Raw genomic sequence first — 14,974 nt, forward strand, 5'->3', positions numbered from 1 at the left:
TTCAATTGAGTATCTGTATTTGAAAAGACACAAAAAAGCAAGATTCAAAAAATGTCACAGAGGTGTGGTTGTCATCACTTAAAAAGGACAGGTTAGGGGTGACTGGCACACATGTCTACTCATAAAATAAGAATTCAGGCCACCCGGGAGAGCTCCTGTATTTTAAATGTTCATTTAGTTCCATATAGAAAAATCAGGTGCTTCTCCAACAGGGAGCAAACTGAAAGCAGCTCCAAAATGCTTTGATTGAACTTTGCTTCTCTCTCCATACTCCTTGGTTTAGAAAGCATTCTTGGTTCCTGGGGACACGGACTAATCATTTTAATGTTCTTCCTTGTCCTTCATTAATGCAATGTCCCTGGATCTCTACATTTCTCAAGTGTGTCACTGCAGTGACATTTACAGATGGTTCACATACAGAGAATAGGGACACGAGAGGACAAGCTGTCTGCATGGCTTAATCCAAGAACAGAAGGCACACAGATATCACAGACACAGTATCAACACCTGATGACAAAAGTCCATATCCTGAATACATTAATTCACTCACCAAACTTTAAATACAGGCTTCATCTACTTTCAAAAGTAGAAAACACTAGATATGATTAAAATCAACAAGAAATACCCAGCCAGATCACCTCTGTAACTTCCTTCTACATTCATGGCTACCTTGAATGGGAAAAAGACGTCAAATGGGAGCTTCCAGTGCATTTGGGGCTGGCCTCGTGGAGGTTCTGGCCAATCCGTCATGTCAGTGAAGGTAACGACAGTTGTCACAGGTACCATGCTTGTGTTTAGAAACTGCAACAAGAAGGAAAGCAAGAAGAATTTAGCAGTCTTAATACAAAAGGCTTACCCCTCCTCAACTTTCTAATGGGGACGTACTGTAGATGACTGGCAAGCATGATGTCTTTGGGGTGGTAGGAGTTAAATGTCTTAAGTTTCCAGCAGAGTAAGCCCTCTTTCCCAAAATTGATACTTAGGAGGTAAATTGAGGGTGTAGTAAAGATCAGCAGCTACTGCACATCGTATGCTACAGATCTCCAAAATGGCAGCAGTGACTCAAGCTCTGCTACAGTAAGCCTTCTACTTAGAGGAAAGACATACCAGCTGGTTAGTAATAAGAACAGATGCAAGCTAGCTTTATTTTTTATAGAAGACCACCAGGCTCTTTGGACAAGTGCTTGCTACCAGAAAGAACTGCCACAAGATGCAATCTTATCAACAAATATCAATAAACTAAAGCAGGGACCCAATACAATAATAAATTCATTGCTCACATTTTAGGGTGTTGTCTCAGGAAGGAGACAGATCAGTGAAGATCAAACAGAGGACTGAACCTCTAAGGCCTCAGTTCTTTTCTGTTTTAACAGAGTGCTGCAAGAAAACTAATACACTAGCTCTTTAAGCTACATGGAGTTTCATGGCTATCTTGGACTGATTTAAGACCATGCTGCTGCCAAAAGGGCAACCTCATTCCCTGCCCCACTTCCCAGCTCTGCATTCTAACATTGAGAGGGCATTTACTGGCAGCATGCCTTCTGTGCTTGCACTGCTTTAAGCCAACCTGTGAAATTACCACATCATTCACTTCCCTGAGAAGAATGTCAAAGATTGCCTTTAGAGCAAAATTCCGTAGGAAGCCTTCAAAAAATTTGTAAGATAGAGTTCATGACTCTTAAGACAAAAATACTATGACTCCTATTGGGGAATTTTTGTGGAATCCCTCAAGGTGAATTAAAAAACACTTCTGTGCTTAAATAAAAAAAAAAAAAAAATTAACAATGCATTGGGTACAGTCCTGGTGCTGCACAGAGTCTGCAAAGACGCATCATGTGCAGATTCCTTGCGCACCTTTGCACCTGCAGCATCAATCCTGAGAGCATCAGCATGGGGCACTTGAGCCAGCTCTGGGTCCATCCCCCAGGCCTGTTCTGCTGCCCAAAGGTGGCCTCTGAGCAGTTCCCATTCCAGAATGGCTACAAGACAATGCTGAGGCTATTTACTCTCTCATCATCTCGAAACTTCACTCACTTGCAAGGTGTCCTAACATTCCTGCTTCCAGAGAGTTTAACACCTTCTTGCCCTCCATGCCAGATCAGTCCTTGATCACAACTTACCACCGCTGAGCAGTTAAAAGTAGAATTTTCCCAACACTTCTGATGGATATAAGTTCTCCTATCAATGAGTAAACACATGATAGGCCATGTCACCCTAGTCAAGAGGAAGCCTTAAGATGATTGATTTAAGCATCTGAACCTTCAAAAACTGCCTTAAAATCAGAGATTAGTGCAGGGAAAATCACCCCATACACAACCCCTCCTGAACACCTGGGAGAAGGCAACCATAATATTAAAATGTCCTGTGTTTTCATGCAGCCCAAATACAACTGTGATTAGATATTGTGGATGGGCGTGGAAATTGGGATGTCTTCCCTGGGTTTTTAATTTTCTGGTCACTTAGGCAACTTTGCAGTGATGCAGCATTATCTAAATAAAAAAAAAGATTTCTCTGAAGAATAATTAAAGGAATAGTTCTCAGATAGAGTATCTGTAGGCTAAAGCTGGGAACTGACATCAGTTGAAAGTAACGTGCAGCCCAGTATGCTTACAAATAGCTGCAATTCATAACTACTGGCTATAGAGCAAGTTGGTCCTTTGATAAAATGCCTTTACTAGCAATCCTAATTGGTGGATTGTCACTGATGAAGTCAGTACTGATTTTACTGGCATGGGGTTCTTTTGCTGCCAGAAACTTCCTTTCTTATAATTAGCTTTGCAATGTACCTCAAAGCTCTAACATAATTAGCACCAGTTGCTCAAGCAAATCAAAACTGAGTCTCATTCTTCTTGATTAGCTAATCCTGAAGGATTTGCCCCCTGAATTTTTACTAGAAATGCAAATCTTCTTCTTCAAGAAGGAATTTTGTTAATGAAGCCATGTAACAGCTGATTTAAAAAATATTTTCATGTGGTGGCGGTAACAGTTCGCCTCAGGGCAATATGAGTCTTACATGGTTAATATCCTCTATCCTCTTCTCTTCATGTATTTTGCAAGAAGGGAGAACAAAGGGGTACCACAAGATGCAAACAAGTGTGTAAAATCTCACTTAGACTGAGTGAAGTTCAAAGTGTTAACAGATCAGACAGACACTTTATGTGTCATACCTCACTGCCATGAAGATGCACAGGTGGGTGTCAGCTGCTCCCCCTAAAGCCCTTTCAGAGAAGCGTAAGCCTTGAAATGGATCTGCTGCACAAAAGACTACATGATGTCAAAAAAAAATTCAGAATGGGATTCACTGAGACATGCTTGAAAAAGACTGCTCATTGTCCTCTGTGGACATGTTCGCTGACACATTCCTGCTGACATCACAGAATGGTCTGGGCTGGAAGGGGCCTTTAAAGGTCACCTAGTTCAAGCCTTCTGTAATGAGCAAGGATGCCTTCAACTAGATCAGGCTGTTCAGAACTCCATCCGACCTGGCCTTGAATACCTTCTTTCTGGCTTACAGCCTTGCTCCCCCGTTCTCCAAATTTGCTGCCATCAGCATCAGTCACTTCCTCAGCTACCTGCTGGTGATTTCAGAAGCTCTAGAGGAACAGAAATACCTTCCTGCACAGACTATCAGCATTCTGTGGAGTCTGTGAAATACTACTCAACTCAAATTCCATATCAAGGCTTTAAGAGACAACTAAATAAACATGGAGTTACTGAATGTTTGTAACTACAACTTCATACCAACCATAACTGGAAGTTTAAAGATTGAGTCCTTAAGTGGCAGAAAGTGGTTTAGGGTTGGAAAGAAGGTACCTTTCCCAGTTATGCAACTGAGTGAGGACAGTACTGAAAAGACCACAAAACAACCTTCCTCTTGAGAAGGCTACCATTGCAGCCAGACAACTGCTAACATTCAGTAAATCTCAACTTACTTAGTTTCAAGACCATCCAATTCCTCGGTTCTTAAATAACCTGTAAACCCCCTTTAATTACCTTTGTGTGTGAGGGAGGGTTTTTAGTTCTGTACCTTGAGGGGGTGACACTGGTAAAAGTGCCGTGCACCCAATATTTGAGCTTGTGGGTTGGACAGGAGGCCCACTTTCGTCCACAGTATCTGTATCTCCAGGGTCACAGGAACCATACAACAGGAAGTGCAATTCACAGCCTGAAAATAAAATATACCCTAATCAACTTAATATAGTATTTTAAGTGATAAAGGACCATTATGGTCAAAGTCTAATATTTTGGATAATGCAGGTCCCAGAACCTGAATCAATCACGTCAGCACTAACTCCATAACTTCTGGTCAGGTCAACCACCCATTTTGGAGCTACATCCTTCTCACTGTCATCTCAGTTCCAATTAGAATTTGTCTCAGCTTTCCCACTTGGACTTCACATTCCACTTAGCCATCCCCCCACAGATTAACAATAATTACAATACAATTGGGTCACAAACTTTAACCTTATTAGGTGATATGATAGGATATAAATATTCCTACAAAAATATTTCCTATTCTGGGAAAGCAGAAAAGATTATAATAATAATTAATAGGAAGTAACCAGCTACTATCAGTTCCTAAAGGCTGTCAGAAAACAGCTTTTATAATATAACACTGGATTATAACACAGCCTAATATAACACTGGATTCAGTATTTAACTCTTTAAGCCCACTTAAATAGCAGGAACAGGATTTAAGAGATAGGAAATCTGTCAGGGTTTGTTGGGGTTTTTTTGTTAAGTACTCTAGTAATATGAACCCTAATGACTGCTTTCACGTATCAAGACCCCTGTGAATCATAGGATCATTATACAAAAAAAGTACAGATATCCCCACCTCTTCGAGGCAATACAAAGATATGAAAGGCAAAATATTCACAGATGGTCTTTTTGCATTCATATTACTTGCACACTGCAGTTCTGAATCAGAATGGTCATCCACTCTTCTGCCTGGGTTGAATGAGCATTGCCAGTTATAGCAAAGTCTTCTGCTCTGTTTACCCCCTGAAAAGCCTTGTATAACTTCTGCTGCATGTAACTACAGTTACTATATTCCAGTATTGGAGATAGGCTGGAAATGAGAAAAGAACATCCTTTAAAAAGTGATTTCCAAGACAAAAAAAACCCAAACAAACCCACCCAAACAAACCTGAACCACTATCAACATTCTTTCTTTACAATAGGTATTTCTTCTTCTCTTACAATGAGTCAACAAATATTTGTATTAAGAAGATGCAGTTTCAATCCTCTCTGCAATGAGAAAGGAGAAAACTATGGCAGGGTAATGCATGATAAGGAAAACTGACAGCTCTTTAGACATCTTATCGCATCAGTGATCCTATACTTGCCCTGTCAAAAGAACGATCCAAGTCATCAAAACAACGACTTTTTAAGATTCGCTCCTCAACTCTACTCTTGCCCATGACATATTGCCAGACTAGAGCCCCAAAATGTCCCGGAAGACCTTCACAATGTTCAGATTATTCTAGCAGTCCACCATCTTTCCTATATTCAAGTTCTTTTTAGGAGTATATGAAAGATCTGTAGAGACCCAGTGGTGATCTCAGGGAAGGACCTAGGCTCCACAGCAGTACGTGAGAGACTACAGAAAAACATGCTGAGTCCACAACTTCTAACCGTCAGAACGGATGATTGCAGAGTGTGTTGTTACCTTACTTTGCAGCCTGTTCTCATATTCCTTCCAAATTGTACTGTGTGTCTGTGGAACCGTGAACAGCTTCCATCACTTTCACTCCTTAATATGCTCATCTGACAGACTGCACGTCAAGAAGCCAAACAAAAGTATAAACAGACAACATACAACACTCATCTTGTACTTAACAATCCACTCATCCCATATTCCTCCTTATCCCTATCAGGGCACTATAAAAGTCCAGACAGTGCAGAAATAAAAAAAAAAAACCAAAACAACACAACCAAACAACTTCCCCCGAGATAAATAAAAACTCACAGCAGAAAAAGGATACATGTTGCATGGCACCACTGTTTGCAATCAACAGTGGTGCTCCAGTGATATAGCCAGGGTTTCCACTTCTAGGCAACATATGAGAAAGAGTCCTGGTCTACAAAGATGCAAAGGGAAGAAATACAGAAAGAGGAAAATCTTAGCACCGATGACATCCATTCATCTCCAAAGATCAAATTCACATTCCCAAAAATGTAAATGTAAGCTTTTTTTTTGAATGACCGATTATTATACACTACTTGAACTATTTGTTTCCAAGGACTCTTTCTTACCTAGCCAATTTCATTTGCAGTCCAGGAGGTAAAAAACTAAACGTAAGTATCCTGAAATGTGGATAATACCAGGAATACTCTCAATATAATGAATTGCTATTGCTTAACATTTGTCTCTGAGGAAGTGAACAGATAAGTCAGGGCAATTCTACAGAAGAACTGCAGAAAAGCCTTCCTGCCTTGACCCTGACTCTTAGAGGACCATTCCAGTTCAAAATGGTTGTATGTCAAGAGCCTCTGGGCATAACTTCAACAAGGTTGTACTGCACACTTACCAACCCCTGAGGTCACCACTTAGCCAATTTTACATTACCTCTGTGGGACATGATTTATGTGAACTTAACACACATTAGTATTTCCCAGATTTCCACCCCCTTCAAAGTAACTTTCTTTCCTGCTGCACAAGCAAAGTTAAGTAAGTACCTGGAATAAATTTAGTAACTTTGTTCACAAACACTGAACACGTCAGATACAGCCCTAGCATCAACCCTTTACTTCACAAGGCCAGGCTGCTGACTTATCTCATCCTCTTCCCTTCTACCCCAACAAACAAACAAAACCAAAAAATCCAGCAACCCCCCGCCCCCCAAACCCCAAACAAAACAAAACAAAAAACATCACCCCCAAAAAACCCAAAACAAAGAAAAAAAACCCCAAAGAAAATGAAAAAACGTCAAAAAGCCCAAATCCAAACCAACCAACCAAAAAACCCACTCTCAAAAAAACCACCAAAACCCCCTAAACAAACAAAAAAACCCACCTAAAACCAAACCACCAAACCAAACCAAGAGCAAAAATAGTCGTATAAAAATAATCAGCTCCATGAAATTTGTGCAATGAAAGACCGCATGCTTGTGCTGAGCCTGGATTTTTCTACTAGCACAGTTTATTTGAGACCAGAAATGTCTCCCCTCCTGTCTTCAACCATGTGCACCCCAGGGTTCTGTCACTACTGTATCACAGTGACACTGCTCTAACCTTTTCAGGTCTCATCTGAACAAAAATGAGTCACAAGCTACAGACCACAAACTCGGTACAATTCCAGGGAGGATGGGGATACTAACCCAGAAGTGCATGGTGAAGTGCTGCTGCAGAGAGGATCTGGAGCTCTCAGAGATGTTGGTCACTATGAACTGGACAGAAACACTCTGAATCCCACTTGTGCCACTATATTCTATCTCATAGATCACCTGGAAGTCAAATTTAGAGAATAACAGGAGCCAGAGTAAGGTAATAGGGCAATGATTTTAAGCTTGTGTTAAGCTGCTCTAAAAGGAAAGAAGATTCACGTACCTCAGAAACAACATCGGTGCATATGTTGTCTTTCATGTGGGGAGCTCCAGGTGGTGAGACTGCAGTGACATTTACCTGGAAACAGTAGGCATATCAACAATTGGTAATTGTTTAAAAGGAGAGTGCATTTTTATTTTTCACTGCTTTTCCATCCAAGTCAGATTTACCTCCCTGCTGTGATCTGGGGGGCACATCACACTGCTCCAGATCCCCAATCTTTTCCCAGGAAAATAAGCCACCTCCCTGACTTCAGTCCTATTTATGCCCATTCATTTAAAAATACACCTTTACTTATGTCCTTTTTTTCCTATAACGTCCTACTTTTGTCAAGAAAAATCTTGTCTCAGACACAGCACATTCCCATTTTCCTTTCAGAAGCAGAAGTTCTTTTCATTGGCAACAGACTGACCTTCATGGACTGCATAACCGTGTCATTAATTGGGACCTGGGGAAAATAAGTAAACCATTTTACAATATCAATAAAAAGCTGAGTAAATTGCTGTGTTTGCAAGTGACTAAAGCCTAAAATCATTACAAAAGAACCTGAGCATTATTATATTGACAAAATTACTTTTGTTTATTCCATATGTGAAAACTTGTCATCATTTTGTAATCTATGAATCACAGACATAGTCCACATAAGGCATTTTAAAATACCAAAAGACAAATTTAAGCTTGGCCTAGCTAATGTCCTGCAGAATGCAGGTACTTTAAAGTGTCACATTTCTGATCCATTCCTGAAACTCCATCTTCTGCAATCAAGTAAGTACTTCAGTGTCCAGTTAAGGAAAAACTGAATTTTGGAAACAGTGACAAAGAAAGCCCTGAAAACATGAGTTAAATCTGATCGATAAAATATTCTCTACTAATTACGAAGATTTAGATTTCCAGTATAAGGGGGAACTGAGTCATCAGCCTTAATAAGTACTTCTATTTACAATGTTGTTTTCCCTTGGAAAAGCAGAAAAATTCTACAAGGTGAGAGGAGACACTTTCATGTAAGCATTCAGTAAGACCAGTAGGAGGAACCCAGAACAGTAAATTGGTTACTTTAAATTTGTTGTCAGGCTGAATAGTAGAGAAATTGATACCGATATAAATAGAGCTACTATCAATAAGGGGCCATCAGTATGATTTTAGAGATAACACCTTATGTACAAGAAACCCCACCCTAATTCTTTACTGAGAACATGTACTGCTTGACTGATCAAGCTGACGGAACAGACAGGAATACTCTGATAAACAATCCATTTCAAATGTGAGAGCATTTTAGATAAACCACTAGAACTATGAATTATCAATGAAGTACCTATTAAATATGTTAAGAATTTGCTAATAACAGAAATTTACTGGAAAGTAGTTGAACTGAAGGATTATCACCAGTCATGACATTTTTAACAGGTTTTCCAGCAAGAAGGTCTCAGCCATGGGGACACACAGGGATGACGTATCAGATGACCTTCAGTTGTACAGTTACCTGAAGTCCCAGTAGAAGGCAAACAACTAAGATTTTGAACAAAAGCAAGAAATACGAAATGCACCTTTAGCACAGTGAAGTCACGGTAGTAGGAAGCAGCATTTAGGGCAGGGTCACTCATGCAGCTCTTGCTCAAGTTGGCAAAAATCCGAGTACAGCTTGTGCTTTTACTGTCCAGGAAGCCTGGGTGAGTTAAGACATGACAACAGATAAAACAGAAACAAACCACCCTAAGATATTGTTCCCCTTTTACTTACCAGCAGGATTTCCATCAACACAAAGTCCACTGGCTCCCATTTTTACAGGCTGCCTAAGCATGCTCAATACAGATGACGAATCAAAGTAGATAAGGATTGGATCACCAGCCTGGAAAGACAATTTGGAGAAATCACAAAGTTACAGTGGAATACAAAGGCCAAAGGCAAGAGACAAAGCTATACTTCTTTGTGTACACCCAGTTTTGTCTAAATGGTTGTCCAACCTCTTAAACATAAGGCAACTGACCCGAAACTTTTTATAGACTGGAAGTACTGAGAGATAAACAGATCAACAATGTGCTCTGGTAACCAGGAGGGCCATCTTTGTCCTGGGGTGCACCTGCCTCAGCATCACCAGCTGCCAGGGGGAGGCAGTTGTTCCACTCTGCTCTGCATGCTGGTATGGCCTCACCTTGAGCCCTGAGGGCACTTTTAAGCCAGAAACCTATTGGAGAGCATCCAAAAGAGGCTTACAAAGACGGTGAAGGGTCTCCAGGGGAAGCCAAACAAGGAATGGCTAAAGTCACTTGGGTTGTTCAGTCTGGAGGAGACTGAGGGGAGATCTCACTGTACTCCGCAGCTTCCTCCCAAGGGGCAGACGCTGATTTCTGCTCTCTGTGATGAGGGACAGGACCCAAGGAAATTGCTGAAGTGTGTCAGGGGAGCCTTTGGCTAGATACAGGAAGATTCTTCCACCAGAGGGTGGCTGGGCACTGAACAGGCTCCTCAGGGAATGGACACAGTCCCAAGGCTGACAGAGCACCAGAAGCATTTGGACAACACTCTCAGGCACAGGGTGGGATTGCTGGGGCTCCCCTGTGCAGTGCCAGCAGCTGGACTCGATGATCTTTGTGGGTCCCATCCAACTCATGATATGCTATGATCCTGTGATAATATGGCATTTAGGTACAAAATAAAAGCCTTTCGATCTGCTCTCATTAGATGACATTACAGACAGCTTTAGTAAAAGCATACGTGCAAATTGACTGCTATTTTTTTCAACTCACACGGTAAAAAGCAGAGAATGATGGCTGAACTTGTGATGGTGCTAAGAAAGAGTCCCTGCCATACTTCTCTAAGACCTCCACAAAATCCGATTCTTTGATATCCTGCGGCTGTGGAAAATAGTTCAGCTTTGCTAGAGTTTGAAAAGAGAAAGAAAAGAAATCCACCAATATTAAGTTACTAGAAAAGATAACAGTAAATACTGTGCCAATATTTTTAAAAGGAATAACTTAAGCAATTGTAAGCTAGCTGATGCCTTATATGAAGTAATCCATGGTAGCGCTTCTAATAGGCTAATATGATCTGTAAACAGGATGATATCATGAGTAGGGTTCATGGGAAACGGATATTGATACACAAAGTGACTTTCCAAAAAGCATGAGACTCCTTAACAGCTATCTTAAAATGTGCTGTAACTTCTGTGAGATGCCCAAATTAGACACACATGAAATTTTAATTACAAAGCACTACCCATTTATGAGTTCACTAAAAGCCACATTAAATGGATTTAAGATAATTAAGTAAAACTGGTAATTGGTAAAGCTCAAGATAAGTATGAATAGACAATAGTCATCCTAAAAATCCAGATTTTCTATTGGTATCCTACAGTGATACCTTCCTGATCTGGTGGTATTTAATGGTATGGTCATGATCCTATAATTTATTAATTAATAATAATTTATTATGATGCTATTATTTATTTTTAATATGTATTAATTCATTACTGCTAAAGCACAGTTATAAAATGACAAATTATTAAAGACATGCTACATAGACTCATCCTAATACGGATAATTTTTCAATGTATTCAAATAAAGCACCTTAGAAGATTCAAGGATTCCATATCCTACTGACAACAGGAACAAGCAGCAGTATTCTCAATTACAGTAGTATCAAAAAGAATTTATGTAATCCAGTAGATTTGGGGGAAAGAAAAAGAACAGTAAAAAAAGAACCTTAAGCTCTCAATGTAATTCTGCTGTTCAAGGGCAGAGCAGATGCTCAAAGGTACAGCACAGCTAGCAGAAACAAAAGCTTTTTAATACCCAAATACACCATTAATCAAGCAGTCAAATCTTTCAAGGAGGTAAAAGTCGAAGGAATATTAAGCTCCTACAAGATTCACAAAAACAGGTGCACAGAGCAGCTCGCTAAATAATCACTTGAGAGTACCATCATTAGACCAAAAAAGAAAATATTTGCAGTTGTGCTACTCACAGCCATCTAATTTATCTGGGATCCAGTTCATCACATACTCTTCCACTATCAAAGCTGAATACTTTCTACCACAGGTTAACAACATTACATAATGCAAAACATACCTGAAAACTGGAAGGAAATACTTTCTGCAGCAAAACCTTAGATATTCAAACTGCTTAAGTTTAGATACTAAAGGCTATTTAATCTTGTAGGAAAAGGTAAAATAAGATTTAATCAGTTAGCAATGGTTTCAACAAGGTGAAGTCAATCTGTGCATCACTTTCACCAGCCACGATAATTCATTAAGGCTCAATTATACCTCAGGCAGGGGTAGCTCGTCACACCATCCTGGAAAAGCTGCTGCCACAATTAGTAGAAGAAAATATGTGTGTTCCTGTATTTCCATGGGAAAGGCCAGATGGGAGAAGGCTGTTTCTCCCAGAAAACACAATGATCCTTCAGGTGATCCCAAATCAAGTCCTACCCATACATTCTTCCAACAAGCACAGAAAAGGAAAAGGCTGTGTGAACAGTGGATCTGCTCCCAGGTGTACCCCTAACATACACATACAGTCAAATGTTTAGGCCTCTTCAGTGGGCCTAGTCACGTGATAAGATACAGGGCCCAAATATCAATGACTAAAAAAATCTAGTGCCATCAATCTGGACACAGATGATTCTTTCTGTGCATAATATTAAAAATTCAGAATTTTTTTAATCTTACTTTTAGAATATTATGAGTGGTGTGGGAAAAGGGGAAAATTTAGATTCCAAGTAACAGGCTGAAAAGCCTAGGAGCCTGACACCACTTTAAGCTGTGGTTACACCCTAATCTAAATTCATCTTTACTGTGAGACCTACTAAAAATTGGAATGGGTAAAGTTCTAATGCTACTACCTATCATATTATGATGCTCTCATAATTTTTGTTCTTCCCTGTATGCAAAGCACTCAGGCAAAATCTGTAAAGAGCTGAAAGGAGGACAAGATAATAAAAAAATAATCTTGTTTTGACTAGCTGTTGTACCTGTTAATCTCCTGAGTCACTCCCAACTTAACATACTCAAAGATTTAGGTCAGAAACAGATGGAACTGTGGGTCACAACTCCCAGACAAATAACTCATAAGAGAAAATTGTAAGTGTTCAAATGTGAGACCACAGCAATTGCACTGAATGTATTTGCATTCAGCAATTGCATTCCATATCCAGGAACTGGATATTGAATCACTCAAATGAAGCACAACGTGGAAAGCAGAAAGAGAAAAGAATGGTAACGGCACATCCTAAAGGATATATGATTACCAGTGAAAAAAAATCATCACCAGCAGAGAAGAAAGGATGAAAATAAGCATATTTAATAAAGAATCCAAGACACAATAAGAAAACACTTTCTGAAAACTATAGTAGTGGGATACTTCAAATGTCAACCCTTATCTGCTGCTCTATGTGTAGCCAACTATGTAAGGTATCTCAGATACATAAGCAATTGATAAAGACTTATTTGTGATCAGCCAGAAACCCTGCCCTTATTTAATAGGGCAATAATATTTTTCTTTGTTTTGTCTTTGGTGATTATACCCTGATTCACTATGGTCTCTCTGAACCTGTAACAGCCAAAATAATTAAAAACAATTAAAACGTGCAGATCAAAACCAAAATTCCCTAAGCAGAAGCAATCTATGAACAAAATATGTGCAAAGATTGCTTACTGTCATCCAGCTGCACACAGAACAGCAGATCACGTCCACCAGGATCAGAAACGATGTCTGTAGAGTAAGGGGTGTTACTTCTGAATATCAGTGATTTTTCCACACACATTTGACTCACAGACCTGTAAAGACAAGCCCCGCCCGCTCAGCAAACTGTAAAATGGACCACACTTGCATAATTTCGCATTTCACATTAAATAATGCCAACAACACAACACAGTATTACTTTTCATCAGTTTAGATGAGCTGTTGCACAATCCGCATTGATAATCAATTACAGAAAGCCTCTCTTATCATTGTAGTAATTTTGTGGACACTCGGTTAGTGCAATTAGAAATCACTCTTGACGTTTCCTGGAAGAAAAAGTGATTAAAAACAAAATCAGTGCCCACATATTGCAGCTCCTCTAGGTCCTCATTTCAAGCGAAATCTGCAAAAACAGATTTTACTCTCCAATGGCTGAGACCGTCTTCCTCACTAACAGCATCTCGCGGTCTGTAATTGTTTGCCCGTCTCCTCAGAGCATTCCAAGGCTCCTTTTTCTTAAACCCAGACTTCCCAGCTCCCACCGCCAGCTGCCTCCTCACGGAGTGACCAAGCCTCGCTTCATCTCGCCCACCGGGCTGTCGGCCGCGGGAAGCCTTGCCCGGACCCCGGCCCAGCGCTAAGCCGTCCTGGGCCCGGGGCGCGGCAACGCCACCGCGAAACACAGGCGGCGGCCAAGCCACGGTTCCCGCCGGGAGCCCGGCTCGGCCTCCCGGCCCGCCTCGGCCCGCTCCGGCGCCAGCGGCGGCAGAAGCCCGTCCCTACCCACCTGCTGCCGCCGGAGCGACGGGACGCGCCCGCGGGGCAGAGGGCGGGCAGCGCCGCCAACAGCAGCGCCAGGCGCAGCGCACGGCAGCCGCCCATGGCCGCACACCGGCCCCGGGGACACCGCGGAGCCGCAGCGCCTGCGCGGCCGGAGGGGGCGGGGCCGAGCGGGGTGGGGCGGGGCCGGGCCTGAGGGGGCGGGGTGGGGCGGGGCCGGGCCGGAGGGGGCGGGGCGGGGCCGGGCCGCGCCGGGCGAGGCGGGGTCACGCTCCACTGAAAAAGCACGTTTCAAGGAGTTAATTTCAGGTAATTGTAGCTACTCTGTTGACAGCTACTAGAAATCATCCTCTGTTAATGAATTCATATTATGGCATAATGATTGCGTTAAGAGCAGTTGTGTCTACCTTGCAACATGAGCTACCCTATTCTGCTGTCACTTAAGTGATATAAATTGAGTGGATCATTAAGCAATCACTGCTTTAGATTATGGTAGAGCACATAAATTGGTCTGCAGAGTTACCTGTATAAAAACACAGTGTTTCACTAATTCTAGATCCTGTGTCACAAGCATTTCTACACAGTGGACCAGATGGGAGAAGATTCTTAATTTTGAAAATCTTTCCCAAACAAATGCCAGAGCTTAGTTAAAATCCCACACAGATATGTCCTTGGAGAGTTTGGCTTTTATAGTTGTATCTTTTAAATAAAAATGTTTTTCGAGGTACTTTTTGTGAGGTTCTTTTTCATGCAGTATTTATTTAACATCTGAATCTGACCTGCACAATATAGTGGAGATTAAAAAATTCTTATGTGTTCATAGAGTCAAATAAGGCAAATTCATGAAAGGAAGCATGTCAAGGGCAATAAAAATGCAGGTACTGTAACACGGCCCGCTCAAGTTTGCTGGTTTTGAGCTGTTGGAGGCTTCAGGGATTCTTATCTGGAAACATTGCAATACCCTGTTC

At 41.1% G+C, this 14,974-nt stretch overlaps 1 protein-coding gene across 5 annotated transcripts; it reads right to left on the reverse strand.

Moving 5' to 3' along the window:
• Positions 1-5: 5 nt before the first annotated feature.
• TCTN3 (tectonic family member 3) lies at positions 6-14,122 on the reverse strand. Of its 5 annotated transcripts, none has more exons than XM_066190670.1 (13): positions 14,014-14,122; positions 13,200-13,321; positions 10,293-10,423; positions 9,286-9,394; positions 9,093-9,211; positions 7,961-7,996; positions 7,552-7,626; positions 7,323-7,448; positions 5,988-6,083; positions 5,672-5,769; positions 4,906-5,071; positions 4,028-4,165; positions 6-801 (listed from the first exon to the last, which is right to left on the reverse strand). In XM_066190670.1, the coding sequence occupies exons 1-13, from the start codon at positions 14,106-14,108 to the stop codon at positions 580-582; spliced, it is 1,533 nt and encodes a 510-aa protein (XP_066046767.1). In that variant the 5' UTR covers positions 14,109-14,122; the 3' UTR covers positions 6-579. The 5 variants fall into 5 exon arrangements, with proteins under 5 accessions (XP_066046767.1, XP_066046768.1, XP_066046769.1 ...); XM_066190671.1 differs by lacking the exon at positions 14,014-14,122 and adding an exon at positions 13,426-13,536; XM_066190672.1 differs by lacking the exon at positions 4,906-5,071 and having other exon boundaries at positions 5,677-5,769.
• Positions 14,123-14,974: the final 852 nt, after the last annotated feature.

Source organism: Chamaea fasciata, unplaced genomic scaffold, assembly GCF_029207755.1.
Source record: "Chamaea fasciata isolate MVZ Bird 193981 ecotype frontalis unplaced genomic scaffold, bChaFas1.0.hap1 SCAF_9, whole genome shotgun sequence".
NCBI lineage: Eukaryota > Metazoa > Chordata > Aves > Passeriformes > Sylviidae > Chamaea > Chamaea fasciata.